General features: G+C 38.2%; 1 protein-coding gene across 2 annotated transcripts in view; it reads right to left on the reverse strand.

Annotated features, from left to right (window-relative positions):
- Positions 1-23,947, reverse strand: part of NALCN (sodium leak channel, non-selective) — a 348,982-nt gene that overhangs the window by 70,423 nt on the left and 254,612 nt on the right. For both annotated transcript variants that reach the window (XM_024194179.1, XM_024194178.1), the window contains 2 exons: positions 14,991-15,127; positions 12,998-13,139 (listed from right to left, as the gene is read on the reverse strand). In XM_024194179.1, the coding sequence (XP_024049947.1) occupies positions 12,998-13,139; positions 14,991-15,127 (279 nt within the window). The remainder of the gene's footprint in view (positions 1-12,997; positions 13,140-14,990; positions 15,128-23,947) is intronic.

Here is a 23,947-nt window from a genome sequence, read left to right on the forward strand (position 1 = left end):
ACACACACACACACACACACACACACACACACACACACACACACACAGTATGGTATTTTGAATTGTGAGAATGTGTTCAACAAAGCTTAACTTTTTCAGTATTCTGTAATTTGATGGACTGGACATATCAACTACTAGCCATAGATTAGTTTTGCTGAAAACATGAAGTGAAGCTTTTCAAAATTCATAATATAGGAAGAGGTCTGTTGGTTCCTTTCCAGACAGGAAGCTGAAATATTTTCACTACATTTTTAAAATATTAACTTAATTAGAAAACCTGGAATGAGAACAGACAGGACAAAATGATTTTTTTTTAAAATTAAGACTGAGAAGAAAAATGAAAGAATCATAAGCCATTCTCATAATAGCAGATAGATTGTTTTAATGGCCTTTCTGAATGTCACAGCTACATTTCTGCAACATCTTGTGATTCACCTGAATAGTTAAGACTGAAGAATTAAACTCTGTTTAATTTAGTGGCTTTATAAGCAAGCTGTAATTCTAGGACACGGGTGAGAAACTCAGTGAAGGAAGAGTAACTAAACAAAGTTTGACTGAAATCTGTTGATCGATGTACACAAAGTTTCTGCAAAGATTAATTTAGAAAAATACAGATAACACTACTATTGGGTGCATTATTTATTTTTCAAAATGCAAACTCCAGTTTCAGCTTTGGAACTACTATACCCATGTTCTATTATGTTCTGTTATTTTCTACTATATTCATAGGCAATATGATAAGCCAGAGTGTTCTACCAGGTTAATAATTAGAAAAGGAAAAGTTAGAATACTCTGGAAGACGACAGAATGCAGCTGCATCATTTGTCCTAATAGGGTTTTTGATTTGTTTTGTGGCGTCATTGCTGTGGATAATTGGTTGAGTTTGGTGGTAATGTGATGGTTGTGTAGTATGAGATTCGTAGGTAAAAGAATAAGCTAAGTAATGATATTAAGGCTATTATAATGGCAATAATTAATATGTGTTGTTTAGTCAGTTCTTGAAGAATTAATCATTTAGGCATGAATCCTGTTAGTGGTGGTAGGCCGGCTAGTGATATAAGAGTGAGTATTATTATGGTGTTTAGTGTTGGTAATTTTGTTCATGATGTTATTATTACAGAAATTATATTTGTTTTTAAAGTTTTAATTATTAGAAATGTTGTTGAGGTTATGATGGTGTATGTGTAAAATGTGAGTAATATAAGTTTGGGGGATAGAGTAAGGATTGTGGTTATTCATCCTAGGTGGGCGATGGAGGAGGATGCTATGATTTTCGTAGTTGGGTTTGATTTAATCCATATCATCCACCAATTAGGGTAGATGTCAGTCCTAGTGTTAGTATTAAAGGTGTGTTTAGTGATTGGGCAGTTATTGTTAATAATGATAGTGGGGCTAATTTTTGTCAGGTAGTTAGGATTAAGGCTGTTGTTGTGGTAGTTCCTTGTAGTACTTCTGGCAATCAAAAGTGGAATGGAGCTAGTCCTAGTTTGATAGCTAAAGCTGTAGTGAGGATGATACATGGGGTGTTGTTAGATATTTGTGTGATATCTCATTGTCCTAGTGTTCAGGCATTTATGGTGCCAAATTCACGGCCATGAAAAACACGTCACGGACTGTGAAATCTATCTGGTCCCCCGCCACTCTGAACTCTGGTCTTTTGCATGCTTTTGCCCTATGCTATACAGATTTCTAGGGGGAGACCGGTGTTTCTCAAATTGGGGGTACTGACCCAAAAGGGAGTTGCAGGGGGGATCACAAGGTTATTGGGGGGGGGGGGGCGCACTATTGCCATCCTTAGTTCTGCGCTGCCTTCAGAGCTGGGTGTGGTGCCTCACCAGCAGCAGCGGAGAAGTAAGAGCAGCAATACCATACCATGCCACACTTACTTCTGCACTGCTGCCTTCAGAGCTGGGTGGCTGGAAAGTGGTGGCTACTGACTGAGGGCCCAGCTCTGCAAGCAGCAGCGCAGAAGTAAGGGTGACAATACCATACCATGACATCCTTAATTCTGCGCTGCTCATGGCGGCGGCTCCGCCTTCAGAGCTGGGCTTCCGAGCAGCAGCCGCCACTCTCCAACTGCCCAGCTCTGAAGGCAGCGCCGCCGCCAGCAGCAGCGCAGAAGTAAGGTTAGCAGTATTGCAACCCCCACTACAATAACCTTGCGATGCCCCCCTTCCTCCCACAACTCCTTCTTGTGTCAGGACCCCTACAATTACAACACTGGGAAATTTCAGATTTAAATAGCTGAAATAATGAAATTCAGGGTGGATAAAAATCAATGATTTTTTAAATTTAAATCAGATTTTTTTGATAAAATGCTTTTTGAGGAAAAAACCTATATAAAGATAGTTTTAATTAAGATACATTATAGCTCAAAGATATCTCATCATGGAATAGGGATTATAAATTCCAATTCTATAGTATGAGACAATAATATATTCATGTAATGTTTAAGAAAAGTTTTGTAAATGAGTTCATGGATTAGGGACCCAATCTGATGGAGTTATATTACAAGCATTAAAAAAACGAATGGGACAAGCACTCTCTCCAGATCATTTTCTTGCAAATATTCTCAATACTTGGTACCAGGTTGAAACCTTAACTGCCGAAGAAGAGGAGTTGACTATAACATGGATGTCCAGCAATCATCCATCCATAATGCCAACTATAATAAACTTCAGAGCTAAGGGTGAACCATTCAAGAAATATATGTTTGCTGATGATGTTTTAAAGAAAGTCACACCAGTGAACTGATGGAAGTCACTTAAGCACTTGGATTTAGAGTCTGTTGAAGTGATAATCTCACTTTTAACAGCAGTAGCTTCTTCTGCCGGTGTAGAAAGAATATTTTCTTCCTTTGAACTAATTCATTCCAAATTAAGAAATCGTTTGGGACCTGAAAAAGCAGGAAAACTTGTTTTTCTTTTCCAGATTATGAACGAACAGGAAAATGAAGGTGAAGATGACTGAGTTAGCTGCAGAAGCCAATATTTTAAATTTCTCATGTTGACCTGGCTGACATAGTTGATTTAATTTTGTTTTTTAAATATTTCATTTAACTATTTTAGTTAAAAACAATTTTAACAAAAACAAACCTGATTTTAAAAAACTTGAATAGAGTTTAGTTCAAAAATTCATATGCTTGTTTTGTTAAAATATTATATGTTTGCTGTTGAAAAAAAAAAATCCAGAATACATAACGTTGTTGTTTTAGTTAAATAAAACAATTTAAATGTCTGTCTGGTGATGTTCTCCTCCTAATACAGCATGGCAAGAAAATCCTCCAAATATTAATGATTAACCTGTTGAATTGGAGATAGTTCACCACCCAATGACTTCATAAACATCTGCTTCAGTTATCTTTGATAAATGAAATAACCAAACAATCATTCATTTTCTGATGTAGCTGTAAAACTAATCTGAAAATTTTTCAAAATAAATCATTTAAAAAATGTATAGTGTGTGCCTTCTAAAAATGAAACCTACATCTATCTCTGAGTTGTGAAGAATATGTATTAAGGTTATAACAACCAATAAGAATGCACTTTTATGTAGAAATCCATGATTAAATCGAGTCTTCCTGACTAGTGATTTGATTTAAATCAAATCCACTATGATGAAATTTAAGATTTTTCAAATCCTATGATCGTGAAATTGACCAAAATGGACCATGATTTTGGTAGGGCCATACCTATGAGACTGATTAGCTTGTGACAGTAGGTGATCATTAACATGGGAAGTGGAAATTCAGTGAGAACTATTCCATGTAAATGGAAAGATCTCTTTCCATTTACTTCAATTATTTTTATTATTTATTATTTGCATTAATGGAAGCTACATTGGAACATTAAAACATGCTTTAAAATGTGTCAAAGACTATTTTAACATTGCAATTAAAACCACTTTCTTAAAAATAACATCCCTTTTTATAACATTTACTGATTTCTTTTTGCAGTAATCAGAGAAATAATTAACAAAAGAAACTGACTGAATATCAGAATAGGAGACACTGGAACAAAGAGTAGATGGCACACATTTGAGTGTTCTGAAAGGAGTTCTGAATGAAGTCACTGAGATGCAAACCAAACCAAAAAAGCAATCTTTCATTAAGAGATGATAGTAAATGTTTTACCTATCTTTTAAAAAAAGACACTAGGAATAATCCTCAGAATCATAGACCAGCGAGACTTACTTCAGTACCAGAAAACAGGTTGATATGATAATTAAAAAAAAAAGAATAATAAAACACTCAGATGAACATGATACACGAGGGCAGTGGTGGGCAACATGCGGCTCACGGGCCACAGGCTGCCCACCACTGCACTGGGGCCAAACCAATGCAGCTTCCATATAGGAAAAGCATGCTTCTCTCTAATCTATTAGAATTCTTTGAGCATGTTCACCAAAATAATGGATAGTGGAAAAATGTATTTGGTGTTTTAAAATGCCTCTGATAAAGCCCCATACAAGATATTAGCAAGACTGTAAGGTGGTACCAGAGAGGCCTAACAAAGTTAAGCAAATGGGTAGCATGACAACAGATGAAATTCAATGTTGATAAATTCTTTAGAAAGAATGATTTCTACTATTCATATGCATCACTGTTAATCATTTTTGTTGCCAACTCAGGGAAAAGGAATGGGCACAATTGTGGACAGCTCAGAAAAATCTACTCAGTAAACAGCAACTGTTAGAAGAGCAAACTGTATACCAGGATGTATAAAGAATGGGTTGTACTGAATATATATATCACACTACCACAATAAAAAAAAGGTGTGTTCTAGCCTTGAATTCTGTGTTCAGTTCTGATCACCCTACCTTGAAAATAAATCCCAGAGAAAGAAAGGGGTCCAGCACTAAAGGATGAAAATGATTAGAGGAAAGACTTCTATCTGAGGAGAGAATGAAAAGCTTAGTACTGTTTAGTTTGGTTTAATTACAAAGAAGGTGAATGAGAAGGGACATGATAGAATACAAAATAACGAATGGCATGGATAAGGTAGATTGGGGACTCCCATTTACCCTTTTAAATAAAAAAAAAAAATAGAGACCCTGAAAGACATTTTCAACAATACATAGTCTGTGGAACTCACTGTCACAAGATATTGCTACAAGACATCTTTCAAGCCCTCTGAGCAGGATTCAAAAAGATTTAGCTACGTGTGGATCATGAGAACATTCCTGGTTACACTAAACAGAATAAAAATGTGTGAGAGATAGATGCTGTGCCTCAGCAAAGAATTGAAACATGTTCTTCTTATTAATTAACAGTGATGAATATTAAGACAGAGACTTTGAATTGAACTCTGTATTCTAGGGGGAGCCAGTGCAGAGAGTAGAGCACTGGGGTGATGAATTCATGGTGACTTGTGGTGCTCAGCAGATAAGCAGTGAGTTTTGTACCAGCTATAGCACATGCATAAGTGCTTGGATGAACAGGGATAGACTTAAGCATGTATTTGAAGTTCAGCAGGTGATTAAATGTTTTGGTGAATCAGAGCCATTAACTCTAATTTTTCAGGGCATACATCAGCCACTAATTAAATCTGAGCTGCTTCTGCACCTGTAGAAGTTAGGGTTAGGAAGAAACTTCCTGTGTGGGCAGATCATTCCATTATGAAGTTTCTTGAACCTTTGTCCAAAGCACCTGACACCGGCCCATTGCTGGATGCAGGATGTTGGGTTAGATGGATCATTGTTACGATGTAGTATCCCAGCATCTATGTTACTATGATGGCCCCTAACAGTTTGTGAATCTGCAAGTAAATGAGATATTTGGGCACATTTGGGTCAAATCCTACAAAGTGCTAAACACTTTTTGTGAGGTACTGAGAGCCCTCAACTCCCACTGAAGTCAAACAGAATTGAGGACACTTGGCATCTCCTAGGGGGTGCTCAGCCCCTTGCAGCATCAGGCTCATAACTGGGTTAATGTTTGTGTACCAGCTCTTTCAACTTTAATAGGCATCAGCAGGATCACATCTGGGAATGAAGCCAAATAACTGGAAAAAACTCTAGCTGGTACGAAACTCAGCTGACTGTCTGCCATGCAGCACAGGTCACTGTGAACACACCATCCCACTGCTCCACGCTTTGTGCTGGCTCTCCATTGAATAGAGTCCAGTTCAGGGGCTCTCTTTCTATTCATAGCACTGCTTGGTATTGCTCGGTTACCTGAGAGATTGATTACACCTTTGTGACCATGACCTTCCAACAGATCCATTCCAGCGGAAATATGAAACCAAAGGGAGAGACATATGGATGTGGGAGGCAGACCTTTCACATGAGCTGGACCTAAATTACGGAAATCACTCCCTCAAGAAATAAGAATGGCTACTAATCTCACAGCTTTCAGAGCTTAATGCAAAACCCATTCTTCATTTTACTTTTCCACAATCCGCTCTTATGTTTTCACGTGAGAGACAATAAAGGAAAAAGAAAACAACAACAATGATTTTTGCTACCTTTTAGGCTACTTCTACTGGTGCAGAAGCAGCTCAGATACTTAGCTACATAAGTACCTAGATATATGAACAGATTTCCAAAACTCACCCCTTCTTTATCCACTTTTGTAAGTATACACATGAATATCAGTACACATAAGCCACAAGCACTTTGAAAGTTCATCTTAGAAGCCTATCTGTTTTGAAATATGATTAAATAGTTATGTGCTGTTTTGTGTGGTCAAAAGATGAGCCAAGTTATGAGTGAGTTTGTTCCTAACTTGGATTTTTGACAGGGTTTGCTGAAGCTGTGTATGCTTTATAGAATACATTCCGGGAAGTTTTTTGTCACTTTGATTCTAGGTTTGTGATAAGTTTTCTGCAGCTCTGATGCATCCTGTCAAAGCTTTCATTACCGGAGCTTTGTTGTAAGCACAGGAATGTGTCTCCAGATTTTTTTTTTTGACTTTTCATTTGCTATGACTCTGCCTCAGTCTCTGCTGCGGGTGCCCCCACTACCTGCTGAAATGCAACCTCCTTCTAACCAATCATCTCCCCCCTTTCCCCCCAGCAGAAACAATCAAGTTCTCCTGTGTAGATTCCAAGCACTGGCCATTCACATCTTGTTCCAGGTGGATGTGGGGCACTTCTTAGCAGGCCACCAAGGTACCTGTCATGCATACATGGAAGTGAAAATGAACACCTCCTGGTCAATTCCCGCAGCCCCACCCCACAATCAGTAATGTTTGTTTATTGCCATGACTGTAATTCTCCCAATCCATCTTTTCTTCTTTCTGTATCCCCTCCCCATCTATTTATTAGATAAAATTTACTGCGGCATCACACACCTGTACTTGTGTTTTCTTTCACTAATACTTTTTCTTCCGTCAGCGGTTATCTTGGGATGCTTTCTACAGGCAGCCTCAGAAGCCCTGATTAGGCACTGGGGAGAAAAACAGGCCAGCACCTAGCCACTGGGAAGTTATGACTTTTCAGAGCATGAATCCAGCTATGTGGCCCTCGCATAGTTTGAAAATCCATTTAGATCACCTGGCCACTTGGACTTGCCCACAATAAGCAAAAAACAAAGTTTGAACAGCTGCCTTGGGAGCACCCAAGTCACCTTTTTGAAAACTCTTCAGGCAAAAGATTTCCCCTCATGAGTCTCACTGTCTGCCTGTCCCTATACAATGCACCTACACAGCACTGAAGATTCTGGCCCCTATGTATTCAGAAGCCAGGTTTACTCTCACAATTCAGACTTAAAGTGTATCTATAGTAAGATTTAAGGAAGAGAAAATGTCCAGATCCATCTAAAGGGCCTGATTCTCAGTTATATTAGGGCCCTTTTACTTTGGTCTGGCAGAGTAAAAAGGCCTTAAAGTGAGCAGAAATGCTTCCCTGAGAATACTGCTTTTGCAAAGGCCTTGCCTAGCCACAGAGCTAGTGCAAGGACTCTTCACAGGCTTGCTCCCAGCCCCCAATGTAGAGGGAGAATTGTAGCATCAGAGATATGGCTGGATTGCACTATGGCTATTTTCTGCTTCCTAAGACCCATAGAGAGCCAGGGGAAGCAAAGTGTCAATTAGAGCAGCCATGAGGCTACTCTAACTTACGCTAGGGATGGACAGGACCATATAGCCCTAGAATAGGACCACAAAAGTGCCTTAAAACCTCTCTGCCTCCCATGTCTGCCTCTGCCCCAAGCACGGGACTGGAGTAACAGAATTATTTCTCTAATATCCTGTGGAACATCCTTTATTTACTCACATTCACTGAATTTATAAGCAGCTTATGTTATAAGTACATTAATGTTCAAAATATGAACTCTGAATTAGTATTCAGAAATATCTATTTATATCCAAGTCTAACAGTCCACCAGCGTTCCGTGTTTATATGCGAAGTTAATGGTATATAATACCAAAGACCAGATTTCCATGTGCTCCGACGCTGGCAATGCAAAGGTGCTTTAATGTAAATGAGAATCTGGTCCTAAGGGCATTGGACACTCATGGCTAGTGTCATTGTAGGTGACAAAAGAAAGCATTTAAAAGGTGTAAAGTGAGGCAGCTGATCACATTTACAGTGTGTTGTTATGAAATGCAACATCCTAGTCCTACTGACTATAATTCCAGGCCTAGCTTGTAATAAACTTCCTTCAATTACACCTACTGTTCCTCTCTATCTCTCATCCTACCTCTCTCCTCCCCTTTAACCGCAAAGTCCTAATACTTGCTACCTGGATTTCCTTTCCTCCAAATTTTTCCTTGATCCCCTCTCAACCAGCTGCCATCCTCTTCTCACCATCCAAAGCCACAGATAAATGACTTCATGAGCAACTGTCATGTAGCTAAGTCAAAAATGTATCTGTCTGTCTCCCACTTTCACTTTTCTTCTCATACTCCTCTTTCTCCTATCAGAATCCTACCACATCTACAGCAGATGTTCTGCAATACCAGTGGTTTAGATATTTCAGCTGGAAGAACTGAAAAAATGTCTGCATAGAAAAGTAGTCATTACTGAGAAGTGAGGTGTAGGGTTGAGATAATTATTTTAGGGAACATTATTATGGTTTCTTAGAGACTGGTGAGATGATACAACTTCAAGTCAACTGTTGTTACCAGGTAATGATAATGTGTATGGATAAAGAAGTTTTGTCAGAAGTCATGGTCAGATTATTAGGTTACCTTACACACAATAATGATTGTCACAAATAAATTACTGTCATAGGAATATTCAATGTTTCTGCCATTTGGGACAAGGAAAATATTTCCTAAACACAAATGCCTACATATAGCCAAAGTTTTAGAATAGGTATTTGGGTTAGAAAGGTAAGGGTCATAAAAAAACAAGGAGTGCAATGCAAGCTCATTCCCCCTTTAAAACTGGAGAAAATCCTTGAAGGGAAATAAATAACTCTCATACTGAGAAGATTTATTATTTGCAGTCTCAACTTTACAGGAGACCAAAGGAGATAAATTGCGATTCACATTGTCGTGAATTGCATGTCACTTTGGTATTGAATATAAATGTCAGTAAGTACGTCACTACACTATAGAGATCAAACAAAAGAACATTTCTCAGGTGGAAGTAAGCAAATATGTAATATAAATTAAGTGCTGCCTATCAAGTCAGTAGCGGTGGAAGACAGAAATGCTGACATAACTCAAAGAGGAAATGGAATGGCTAGACACATTACAGACACTACAAGGAGGAGGTATGGGGAAGAGCAACAGAATCCTGTCTTTTGTTTCCAAACTTGACATTTGCACTGTCATCCTCAGTGCAAAGAAGAGGTGAAAAACCGCTAAAGCCATCACACTCTCATCAGTAGTAGTAGTGTACATTCTATGAGGTACTGGTATCAGTTAAATAGTGATGTTTCTTTTTGACACAGGAATGTAAAGTATACATACAATATCATTCCATGCTTGCTTAAAGGATAAGATTTTTTAAGAAAATTGGATCACACAAATGAAAGGTTGCCATGGAAACTAACTACAGAAAGCCATAGTAATTGCTCTGACTAAATCCTACCTAGTGCTCTCTTGCTTCCTGCGTGAATGTGTAAACACGCAGTTTCATGCAACATCTGACCAGAAATGTTATTTATATTTAATTCTACCTTTTACATCATCAGAATTTCATGGTTTCATAACTAGAGTTGGGTGAATAGTGCACCAATAATATGTGAATATTTGTTTCCATTCAAAACTGAAATTCGGCGTATCCATATTTGCTATTACAGCTGGCTGAAGAATGGGAAAAAACAAATATTTTATTTTTTTAAAATTGCAAAATCTTATTGAACAAACTATTCAATTAATATGTTCACAATTTATGTGCCCATCTCTATGTGTAATCAAGTTGGGTTAACTTTGCATACAGGGAGAAACAGGAAATAACGCTCCCATTTAGCATGGTATTTGAGCATGTGCATTTCTGTAAACATGTGAGTAGTCCCCTGAAGTCAATAGGACCACTCACATGTAGTGGTACCAGTGGTACTCCTGAAGTACCTTTTGGAATTGAGGCCTATGTGATTTGTTCCACAAGAGTATTTTGTAGGAAAATCTTTGTTTCATTACTATTTCAAAGGATAGTATGAAAGCGCTGTGTTTAAACTAACCAAATAACTTTTTCTTAAAGGACTTTCATAAGAAATGTGAACACTGCTCTGCTTCTGCTCTGCCCAGAGTACTAAAAGTTCACATGGTGAATGCACTTATACAAATTGTCCATTCTAAAGGAAATGATAGTTTTTGTGTTTCTTATATAGCAGGGTTCAGCAACCTGCGGCACGCAGCCCATCAGGGTAATCTGCTGGCGGGCTGTGAGACATTTTGCTTACGTTGACTGTCCGCAGGCACGGCCCCCCCGTAGCTCTCACTGGCTGGGAATGGTGAACCGCGGCCACGGGGAGCTGCAAGGGGCTGTGCCTGTGGACGGTCAATGTAAACGAAATGTCTCGAGGCCCACCAGAGGATTACCCTGATGAGCCATGTGCCGAAGGTTGCCGACCCCTGTTATATAGGTTGTGTTGCTGTAAAATATCATTATGATATCAGTAGCAAGCAGATCATTGTTAGGGGCTGTAAATCAGTTAAAGGAGATCTGCAATGTTTTTAATTAAATAGATCTTTATTTTTACTTTGTTTAATTGGTGAACATTACTGCCATGTGATCACCAATCTCTTGCTCACAATCCCAGCATGCTCAGGGCAATGATATCTGTAACACCTAATTTTGTTATTGGGGGGAATAGTGGAGACCCGTCAATGGAGAATAATATAAAGCTATATTTTTCAGTACTAAATGGTTCACTATTACTTTTCACATATGCTTACACTCTTGTCTGTTTCTGATATCATCAGCCCAGCCCATGTTAGAATGTACAAAAACAGAGGAAATTAACAATCAAAGGACATTAACTACTTACAAAAAACAGAGAAAGGAGTACGAATATTAAAACTGAGATGAAATAACAGTTATATTTATTTGCACATTCAGCTGCCCTTTGTAAGGTCAGGTGGTTACTGTTTCAAAACACTACAGTTCATCTTTAATATTAACCTTCACCTTGAATTATTTAGATTTGCATTGATTTTCACCCTGTATATTAACCTTCACAGTACAGTTCACCTATAATACTAGGTTATTCAAGTCTTCAGCCAAAAGAGCTTGAGCCTAAGGGCTGGTCTACACTGCGGGGGGGATCAATCCAAGATACGCAACTTCAGCTACGCAAATAGCGTAGCTGAAGTCAAAGTATCTTGGATCGAATTACCTGAGGTCCAGACGGCGTGGGATCGACGGCCGCGGCTCCCCCATCGACTGTGCTACCGCCGCTCGCTCTGGTGGAGTTCCGGAGTCGACGGTGAGCGAGTTCGGGGATCGATATATCGCGTCTTAACAGACGCGATATATCGATCCCAGATAAATCGATTGCTACCTGCCGATACGGCGGGTAGTGAAGACGTACCCTAAGTTTCCTGCTAAAAGTTAATGGACAGATCCTCACTTAGTGTAATATGGCGTAGCTCCACTGACCTCAACGGACTTGGGCTCATTAACACCAGCTTATGATATAATCCAATATTTCTACTGCTCTACTTGGTGCGGATAATTTTCACCCATCAGAAGAGTTGATACTTGTCTGCACTTTCTCCTGATTGGTGCCAGATGCTTTATTGCACTCCAGTTTGGATCAATTGGTACTGTAAAGTATAGGATCCGTTGGCTATGGAAAAAGGTATTTGCAGGAAACAGGATAAAAATGACCAGTATTTTGCACCTTGGTTACCTTTTTCTCCACCATACTCATGTGGATACCCAGGCATACCCTAGCTTCTCATTCTTTGTACCCTGCCAACCCACTATGTTATTTGAAGCTTATTCCGTTTTCCCTTATTGTTGTGCATGCACCCAATTCAGGCAAACAAATACCAACTTATATACATGTGCCTTGTACCAGTCCGGCGGGGAGCCTTTCTGCATTCAAAACAACAAGGGACCAACTTTGTAAATATCGGGAACTATTTACTAATGATTCACAGACATAAAAATGGGCTAAACTTTTCTAAAAGTTTAGAAAATGATTTGTAAGAAATGATTCATTGCGAATTTTTAACACAGCTCCAAGGCTCTCATACTGACCTGGTTACAATAGCATTATAATCACTGGTAGAGGAAAGCTCAAAAATGCAAATTTTAAATTCACAAACTTTAATTTCAAACATGATTGAAAGTGACTTGAACCATATAGATTTTAAAAATATTATGCACAGAAAAATGGATGCGTTTTTAAAAAATTACACAGCAGATCCTCAACTTCTGTAAAATGGCATAGCTTAACCGAAGCCAAGGGAGCAATGACAATTTAGACTAGCTGGGGATCTGTCCCTATGTCTATTTTAGACAACTTAAGTTCTTAAATACTTTTGACTGTTTCCTGATATTTCTGAAATTTTGACAAATTGTACATTTGCAGCATTTCCTCACACCATATGTTTAAAACAACGAAGAACATATATTTCTTACACTCTGGTATTTACCTTTTGGTCAATATACTTGTTTTCTTCAATTGCAGATCTTTTGGAGTGGTCACATGAGGAAGAAGATGCCGAAGGGAGTCTTCGCAATAAGCAGCTTGTATCCTGCTGCTGACGATCAATAAACTGCTTCATAAAACTTTCCCTTGCAAATAAGAAAAAGATATCACATTTTGTTGCTAAAAATCCAGAAAGAGTTAATACATGTTTTCTGTAATGTGTCACAATTAGTTACTGCTAAGATAGAACAGCAGCAAGATGGAAATTGATGGGGTACTGGATAGTACGTACAAATAACAAAGATGACTAGATTTAGATTTAATTATTAAAAATAACAATTGAATTTGATGCTTTCATGCAATTTCAAACAAAAGTGTTTGTTCTCTTTAATAATATAGTCTTTTAATTGATTTTTTAAATGTAACAGTTAATTTTATTTTTAGTTATTGACATCAAATAAAGCAGTTTAAAGCTTTTTCTGAGTTTATAATATAGATTGCTCATTAAAAGCAAACCAAAAACTGATATAATCCAAAGGATGCATACTTTAGGCAAGAAATCAATTTTTCAAGAGTTCAAACAGCATCTGTTCATATAACAGACTTGAATGCCAACTGTAAGCTACTTTGACAATTTTATACTTCACATATGCCATATTTTGATTTTTAAATTATTTCTATTTACAAGAAATGCGCATTTATTTTTCCACATTTGAAGTTCTACAGTTATATACTGAGTGCAACCAACTCTTCTCTGGAGTGATAGTTCTACAGTACAACGGATTCATTTTTAAGATTTTATTCTTCAGTCCATAGCTTGATGTTTTTTTTCGATGGCTAGCAGCAACACTAGGTCTCAAGTACCTACTCACATATACATTTGGAAAAACACAGTGAAAAAAAATCATACATAGCCATACAAAGATCACAGATACACAGTTTAAAAAAGAAGCAAAAACTTGGTATGTAAGTAACTGGGGTTCTGGAAATACAATAAAATATGCCTGATCTTTACCTTAAAATTTAACAGTGTTTTCTTTTAATCCCTCAGAGGCAGATATTTGGCCTGCACCACACCTTTTGCACAGTTCATATGACACAAAAATTGAAGACAGCCCTACTGGCTTACCTGTGGTCTCCCCAGCACAGGAGAATCCCCAGTGATAATAGAGCTGGCACAGCCATCTCCTACACCATGCACCCTACAGCTATTGGTATAGGGGGAACTTGGGTGGGAAAGGGTGTAGAGGGGGCTGTGAATGGAGTGTGCTATGCTCCAGCTATCCTCATCTGGCAAAAGGTCCCTTGGGAACAGTTGCAGATGGTGCATGGTTACAGCAGTCCCCAGGCTGCTTTCAAAGATTCAGTAAACTACAACTGGCTCCCCAATGCCTACCTGTCCCCTCTCATAAGCTGGGTACAACAGAAACTCTGACCTCTGAGGTTTTTGGGGCATTTTGTGAAGGAAAGTTATCCCCAGTGCAAATCCAGTCCAGTCAGGTAATGGTCAAAAGTTGCTACCCTCTGACAGCTGTTCAGTGTTCTATGCGAGGTGATTTGGTGGACTCAGATGACCAGATAATTAAAAAACCCACACTGGAATTGATTTTTAGAACTTTTGCTGGTGATCTCAGCAAAGAAGCTAAAAAAAAAACCCACAAAGGAGGCTGAAGAGAAACTACTTTCTCATCTGCAGAAATGCTCTTTCCAATATACTCTACCTGCATGCAGATAAATTACTTCCAGGACTGTTATTCACTCCTTTCATGAGCACTAGAGCCATGTGAAAAAGAGAGGAGGTGATATTTTTTGTGAAGTAAAAATGAGAGACAAATGAAAAGTTACCCACTCTCACCTCTAAATACAATGTTTTGATTCTGATTTCTAAAATTATCTGCTTAATTTTTGGGAGAAAAACTATTATATGTCCCTGGCATTACTGTGTGTGCTGGTAATTAACAAGTCTAGAGCACATAAAGAAAGGATGTATTTTATACCTTATTTTTGGAACTGTAAAATCTGAAGGAAGCTTGGAGATTTTCACCATTTGTGGCCTGTTGGGAAATTTTTCAAATATACGTAGACGCAGTGGAAGCTTTTCCTTAGTGTCAGCATTGGCTTCACTTTGCTTTAGCTTAAAAAAGAAAAGAAAAGAAAAAGAAAGGAAATTTTACTCTAAGTGTAACAGTTTTATTTTTCAGAATTCAAAGAACAATAACAGCAATCAGTTGAAGAGACAGAAGATGGCAGCAAAGAACTACAGAGAGTAATTTTGTTACTCAGAGTTCATTAATTTACTTGTGTTAGAGGCACTGACAGATATCAAACCATACCAGTCCATTATCTAAAAGCCATAGAATGAGAGGCATTTCTAATCATTTCAGTTTTAAAACATGAGGCATATTAGCTTTCTATTATGTATGTTTACTTCTGTATTTTCTTCACAGTTCCCTAACATTTTTAAAAAGAAAATAAATATTCATGTTTTGTCTTATGTGACTCAGCTTTTTGTGCATGTTGACAGCTTTGGGATATTTAGATAGAGCATAATGTAGATAAACGAACTGAGGAGTAAAATCTTTAGAAAAACCTCAGATAATGAGTGCAATAGGAAAATCACATACGGATGGATCTACTAAATATTGCTATACTTACATCTAATGATATCTGAAAAAGTAGATGGAGATATAACTATTGCATTCTGATTATCAAGTAGGATCACCTAACCATTTTATGGCAACAAAATGCCAAGCCAGAAAGTGTCACTACATGGACCAAAGTTTTTATGGTGAAACACTTTTTTTTAATTGAAGAACTTAACATTAAAAAATATCAATTTCTGTCTAATTGAACATAGTATACTAAGGTTTGGAAATCTAATAGCACATGTCTTACTGTGGTCTTTCGTACAATAGGGTGTGTTTACACAACATTTTGAACAGATCAGGAGCAAGCCTTGCAGCCTGGGGCAACAAATTTTGGTTAGCCAGGCTTGTGCTAACGCTCTAAAAATAGCTGTATAGACAGCACTTTGAAGTTGCAGTTTGGGCTGGGGCTCTGAAGCTCACTCCACTTCCTGTTGAGCCAGGCTGGGAGGTTCACTCCTGCTGGCTCCAGAATGCTGTGTAGACATACCCAAAGGATCAACTCTCCTTTGTCCATCATAGCATGGGCATCGAAACTTGATTTTTTAATAGAACTGTGAAATGAGTGCATGGCAAGAATGTTGTGTATGTCATATATTTATATTTTAGTAAAGGATTTAGTATAGTACAGTCTCTGGTGGAAGCTTTTTCTGAATATTAATTCAAATTAGCTTAGATGTGAACTGTCATGTGGACTAAAAACTGAAGAACAATAAATATGGGGTAATGATAAATGGTAGTACACCGAGCTGGGGAAGAAGGTGTCTAGTGGGGCACTACAGAGATCGGCTCTATGTCCATTCTTATTTAATATCTTCATTAATGATCCTCAAAAGGGAGAAATCATGCTATTCATTAAATTCATTGGATATTAAATTGGGAGGAATTGAAAATATCAGTGAGGACAGGGAAATAAAATGAAAAGACACAGAGATATTAGAAACATGTGCAGACAATAACAAATGGAGATTCAATTTTAAAAATGCAAGTTACTAATCCAAGGGGAAAATATGTTGCAACATATTCATTGAGAGAAGACACTGGGGAGGCAGTAATGCTGACAGAAACCTAGAGCAGCAGTAAGAATGGAGTGTAGGCTATGGAAAGGTTTCTCAAGAGCAATGCCTCATCACTTGGTGCTTAGAATAAACAGGACCCTTGAAATGCCAGTGTAGTGGAGGGAGAAATCCTTCACCCTCAGGGAAATGGACCGGATGATCTAACAGGGCTTTTCTAGAGCTACAATACTTGATTCTTTTTAACCCAGTGGAAATTCTCATTGCCACAAGTTTTCCAGTTTTTGTCACTCTGTCTTTTCAATCTCTACCTTCTACATTAATTACAAGTAAATGTAGATATATGCAGACTGTAACACGGAGAGAAAATGTCCCTCACAGGTAATGATTGCTATTCACAGGAGCCCACAGCTTTGCATTTTTTATCTAAATACAAAAACTGGGAGTTTGTGATAGATTAAAATGGTGTCTGATGTTCCAGTGCAGCAGACAACCATACTGTAAAAGAGCTAAGCAAGGTTACATAAATATGCACTTTTTGAAAAGCAGAATGATTAGAAACATGCTTTAAAAATAATCTGAACTCAAAGCTATTCTACAGAATATCTCAGCATCAGTCATGCTGAGATAATATTACATATTGGGAAGCTGAAGGCATTTAGCTTCACTTAGTGCCTCTCAACAAGTTTAGGGTGTAATATTTGCTCTGCATGACACACATCCTGTTCTGTGTCATTGCTTACATCCTTCACATTTCAGCTCCTGCTTTTTTCAGCTTACAACAAAGAAATATATCTTTTTAAAGGTACAGGATTTGTAGAAATATGGCAACTATGGTTTACAACTAGGACTGTCAAGTGATTAAAAAAATTAATTGCGATTAATCGCACTGTTAAACAATAATAGAATACCATTTATTTAAATATTTTTGGATGTTTTCTACATTTTAAATTATATTGATTTAAATTACAACACAGAATACAAAGTGTACAGTGCTCACTTTATATTTATTTTTGATTCCAAGTATTTGCACTGTAAAAAAACAAAAGAAATAGTATTTTTCAATTCACCTCATACAAGTACTGTAGTGCAATCTCTTTATCATGAAAGTTCACCTTACAAATGTAGAATTATGTACAAAAAAACCTGCTTTCAAAAATAAAACAATGTAAAATTTTAGAGACCGCAAGTCCACTCAGTCCTACTTCTTGTTCAGCCAATTGCTCAGACAAACAAGTTTGTATACATTTGCAGGAGATAATGCTGCCTGCTTCTTGTTTACAATGTCACCTGAAAGTGAGAACAGGCGTTCTCATAGCACTGTTGTAGCCAGCGTCGCAAGATATTTACGTGCCAGATGCACTAAAGATTCATATGTCCCTTCATGCTTCAACCACCATTCCAGAGGACATACATCCATGCTGATGACAGGTTCTGCTTGATAACAATCCAAAGCAATGTGGACCGATGCATGTTCATTTTCATTATCTGAGTCAGATGCCACCAGCAGACGATTGATTTTCTTTTTTGGTGGTTCAAGTTCTGTAGTTTCTGCATCTGAATGTTGCTCTTTTAAGACTTCTGACGGCATGTTCCACATGTTGTCCCGCTCAGATTTTGGAAGGCACTTCAGATTCTTAAACCTTGGGTCGAGTGCTGTAGCTATTTTTAGAAATCTCATGTTGATAGATTCTTTTCATTTTGTCAAATCTGAAGTGAAAGTGTTCTTAAAATGAACAATATGTGCTGGGTCATCATCCAAGACAGCTATAACATGAAATATATGGCAGAATTCAGGTAAGACAGAGCAGGGGACATACAATTCTCCCCCAAGGAGCTCAGTCACATATTTAAGTAACTAATTATTTTTTTAATAAGTGTCATCAGCATGTAAGCACGTCCTCTGGAATGGTGGCCAAAGCATGAAGAGGCATACGAATGTTTAGCACAGAGATCGGCAACCTTTGGCACACGGCCCGTCAGGAAAATCCGCTGACGGGCCGGGACAGTTTGTTTATCTGCAGCGTCCGCAGGTTTGGCCGATCACAGCTCCCACTGGCCGCTGTTCGTTGTTCCAGGCCAATGGGGGCTGCGGGAAGCAGCAGCCAGCATATCCCTCAGCCCATGCCGCTTCCCGCAGTCCCCATTGGTTTAGCATATCTGGCACGTAAATACCTTGCAATGTCGGCAGCAAAAGTGCCATGCAAATGCCTGTTCTCACTTTCTGGTGACATTGTAAATAAGAAGAGGGCAGCATTATCTCCTGTAAATGTAAACAAACTTGTTTGTCTTAGTGATTGGCTGAACAAGAAGTAGGACTGAGTGGACTTGTACGCTCTGAAGTTTTACATTGTTTTGTTTTTGAGGCCAGTTATGTAATAAAAAAAAAATCTACATTTGTAAGTTGCACTTTCACGACAAAGAGATTGCACTACAGTACTTGTATGAGGTGAATTGAAAAATACTATTTCTTTTGTTTATCTTTTTACAGTGCAAATATTTGTAATAAAAATAATATACACTTTGATTTAAATTACAACATGGAATACAATATATATGAAAATGTAGAAAAACATCCAAAATATACAATACATTTCAATTGGTATTCTATTGTTTAACAGTGTGATTAAAACTGCGATTAATGGCGATTAATTTTTTTGAGTTAATCGCGTGAGTTAACTGCGATTAATTGACAGCCCTACTTACAACCCTTTTAGCCAGGGCCTACTTCAAAATAAAACCTTAGGTCCTTTTCTGAATTTTGCTGTATTTATTTATTTATTTTAGTACTTTACTCAAGAAAAATGTATTTTTACTCAAAAGGAAAAAAATATTGACCCAATTCACTGTCTGGGTTCCTGGCCTCCAGGTACAGAAAGCCTCTTGGGAACAGGAGTGCAGCAATGCCACCCACCATCCTGTCCAGGGGCCAGGCTGGATTCAGCATGTCTGTCGTCAGGGCTCCTGTGAAGCCCCAGTTAGAACATCCAGCTGTTCTCCCTAGGCAGAATCCTGCAGAGGTAGAGGTGGCATTACAGTTATCTGCCCTTTCCCAAGGTGACTTGGTCCCCCTCGGTCACAACCACTTACAAGAGTGAATTAAGCCTGAGTGACACTCTTTTGTTCCTGATGTGTGAATGCAGCTATATGCCATGTGTGTTTGTAAAGTATTTTGCGCATGCCCAGAGATGGAAAAAATATGTACCTTGTGCCATAAATAACACATTAAAAGACAGGTCCATGCACCAAAGAGCTTAAATCTAACTTAGAGACATATGACAAAAGTGAGAAAGGGGCAGAGATGTGAGAGAAGAGATTAGCATAGGATGACTTTAAGGAAGAATAGTCTTTAATTTGGGCTGATCTCATTTGCAACCATTTACACAGCTTTGACCATAAATTACTCTGGCACAAATTATATCTACACCCTCTTTAAGGCCCGTTTTCACTGCCCATGCTGTACAGGAGCCTTAGCATAACTGAGAATCAGGCCCTTCAAGGATAAGAGAGGGAACTTGGAAGTGAAGCTGTCCTAAATATACAGGAAAGATGAAAAGTAGTGTGAAGGTGAAAGTGGGAGAAGATCGAGTCAGAGAGAAGAGAGAAGATGGGGAGAAGTGTAGAGAGTGACAGATGGTTTAGGATGAAATGGCTTAGACTCAGAGTTAGATTTTACACAGTAATTTCTTTACATACACACATAGACGCACAACAAAACTCATTCAAACCCTCTGCCCTATACAATATTCAAGCTATGTCATCTACAATTTGAGGTGCAAAAAGAAAAATATATTGTTATTTTAAAACACTTAAAAGATAATAAAACGCTGCAATGAAGGGGCCAGATAGATATATACTCTGACAGATGGATGTAGGCTTTGGCACTGTTCAATAGAAACTTGGAGATGAGAACAAAGACTGGGAATTGAATGCACAAAAAAGGAGGACAATTATCAAGGAGGAGATGCATCTGGAAACATTTTGGTTATTGACTGTTTTATCTTGAAAGATCGTCACACACACACAATGTATATGTTATAGAATATCAGGGATTGGCGGGTAGTGATCGATCTATCGATCACTCTGCCGTCGACTCCGGAACTCCACCACGGCAAGAGGCGCAAGCGGAGTTGACGGGGGAGTGGCAGCCGTCGATCCCGTGCCGCGAGGATGTGAAGTAAGTGATTCTAAGTCGATCTAAGATACGTCGACTTCAACTACGCTATTCTCGTAGCTGAAGTTGCGTATCTTAGATCGATCCCCGCCCCCCAGTGTAGACCAGGCCTTGGTCAGGAAAAAATACTAACATTTAAGTGTAACTCTCAGCCAATAAACAAAAAGCTTCTAACACAGTGACACTGTTGTGGGCTATGAAACAGCCAAAAGGAGAAAAAGCTATTTAAATGTATGAGCAGGGATAGGATCTACTTACCTACTAATCATTAATTTTTCCCATCTTTTTTGTTTTCAACATATATAACTCCGAGCTTGCAGAGGGAGAGTTTAATGACTGGCAAAGTATGGAATGTTGTAAAGAAAAAAAACATACCTGAAAGGAGCCCTTTTCATATGGTTTACGAGTCAAGTGTATGGAAAACTTATATTAAAGAAGTGAAAGTAACTGCAACATTTCTGTTTTACTCTAGCTGACAAGAGTTTTCAGAACTGCTTCAGATCAATCACAAATTCAAAGTTAAAAGCTTCCCCACTGATGTGCAGAGTACTTAGGAACTGGCCAGCTGCCCAGGGCAATTTCATGGTGAAAAGTTCAAACCTTTTTGGGAGGTTCAGGACTCCTCACCTCTAGACAGCTTTAAATTAATATAAGTGGGTACAATACACTGCAATATACCAAAATTTTTCATTGAAAACATTCTTCAAATGATATTTCTGAAGAATAAGTTGACTTTGTAATATTTAAATTGTGCGTTTAGAAGGATATGTTAAGTGCTCGCAGAACAGCGCGAGTCTGATACAAGAAAAGGGAAGGGTAAAAAACATTACAAATCAAGTCTAGCTCCCACAGTTCTCCAAAGTTCCTTTTACTGATCGGATTCTTCAGACTCACTATCACCACATACTTGTCACAAGTAATTTTTGAATGGAAACACTAATAACTGACATTAAATGGAAAGTTATATTTAATAATAAAAGATTGGAGGGCAGATTAAATGAGCAAGTTGGCCTCCTTCTGTCTCTTATTACTTTGAAACTCTAGTGATCTGGTGAATACTTAGAGGTAAATGAACTGTAACAGAGGGGGAGATGCTTAAGGATAAAGTTTCAAAAGCTCCACCTCCTGATTTGCAGGACCAATTTGCATCTACATTTTTTTTTTACACCTCCATATGGGTTGTGGGCACAAATATTAGGAGTTGAAGAGCAGAAATCAAGAAGACAGCTGCCCAGCAGTTATAATTTACACCTACAATCCAATTATGGGTAGAGAAAATGCAGGCAAAATATTGTATGCACAACTGTACCCAGAGAAAAAGAGAGCAGGCTAAGACATGTCTGAAATTTCAGGCCAAAATATTTATGTAACCTAGAAGATTGATTTGTAACCATTGACTGATCCTATAATAGTAACACAAGCAAGAAGCACAAATCAAAACCCTTGTTTTGAACGCCCCTGAAGTTTAGATTGAGTTTTGAACTTTTCTTTTTGGGTTTATCTCAACAAATAGGCACACCACAGTTGATGGGAATTCCTCCTGAGAAAGGACTGCAGGACCAAGCCCACAATAAATCTGTGCCTAAGGGAAGTTTTGCAGTAAGTTGCACAAACTGAATGGGAAGTGCTGCATGGCAGATAGAACAATGGCAGGGGTAAAACAACATGAAAAAGTTCTTGTTGGGTGGATGGACATGATTATTCATTGGAGTTCTCTTTCAACAAAGGCATAATTCCATACATGGGGTTAATAAAATATGCTGGGCTTGTTTTAAATAACAGCTTTTCTGTATCTCAAAGCTTATAAACTATATGTAGTGTCATATGGTGCTGTGATTCCCATTATTCAGTTATTCATTTAAATAAGTTGTTCCTCAATTTTGTGATAAAATCTTCTCTCTTAATAAGAAATTGAATGAAGTTTCAAAAATGTATTTTGTTAATACCTTCCTTTCACTAATTCTAGTTCCGATTAATCCCTTGTGGAAGCAATGCTCTTGACAAGATGTGATTGGAATTTAGAAAATGCAGAGGGCTTCTTTAGTGACAAGTGACTGAAATTGATTACATTTAATGTACAAGGGGCAGGGCCAGATTAAGGCAATCTGGAGCCCCATGCACACCATGACACAGACTCCCTAATGATAAACTGAAATAAATAGGTTTCAGAGTGGTAGCCGTGTTAGTCTGTATCGGCAAAAAGAACAAGGAATACTTGTGGCACCTTAGAGACTAACAAATTTATTTGAGCATGAGCTTTCGTGGGCTAAAACCTACTTCATCGGATGCATGCAGTGGAAAATACAGTACGAAGATACATATACACAGAGAACATGAAAAAAATGGGTGTTGCCATACTAACTATAAAAAATGGGTGTTATAGTTATAGTTAGTATGGCAACACCCATTTTTTCATGTCCTCTGTGTATATATATCTTCCTACTGTATTTTCCACTGCATTCATCCGATGAAGTAGGTTTTAGCCCACGAAAGCTCATGCTCAAATAAATTTGTTAGTCTCTAAGGTGCCACAAGTACTTCTCGTTCTTTTTGCTGAAATAAATACGGTGAATTTGTCATAGCTATTGTTTCAGGATGCCTACAGACTAGGAAGACACTGCTGCATTGATTACACTTGGGTAATGTTTTCAAGATTTTCTTCCCAACCTTGAGGGTTAGACACCAACTTTAAAAAAAAAAAGAAAGCTGAGATTCTGACCTAATCACAAGGCTCCAGGAGCTGGGACCTTAGGCACTGGCCTATATTGCCTATGCTGTAAACCAGTTCTGATAAGGCAAGCAATGTACATCCTAATTAATCCTACCATGCACTGCTGTTCCTTTCAAATACTTCCTTCTCCCACCAAAAAATAAATGTACGGTTTATCCCACACTAGATCTATGGTACCAGTGCAAAAGGACAGTACTGTACACAGTGTTGTATGAAATATTTGAGAAAGACATTTTGGACTATAGGTTCATCTGACAATATCATTCCAGTTCATGACTTGGTCAATGTCCAGTGCTTCAGGAGATGGTGAAACCTCAGTATAATGCACCTAGACAATTGTGCAATTTGTGAGGGTTGCAATTTCTTCCTTACCCAAGCAAACAATTAG

Source organism: Terrapene carolina, unplaced genomic scaffold (assembly GCF_002925995.2).
Source record: "Terrapene carolina triunguis isolate 2854851 unplaced genomic scaffold, T_m_triunguis-2.0 Scaffold21, whole genome shotgun sequence".
Taxonomy (NCBI): Eukaryota; Metazoa; Chordata; order Testudines; family Emydidae; genus Terrapene; species Terrapene triunguis.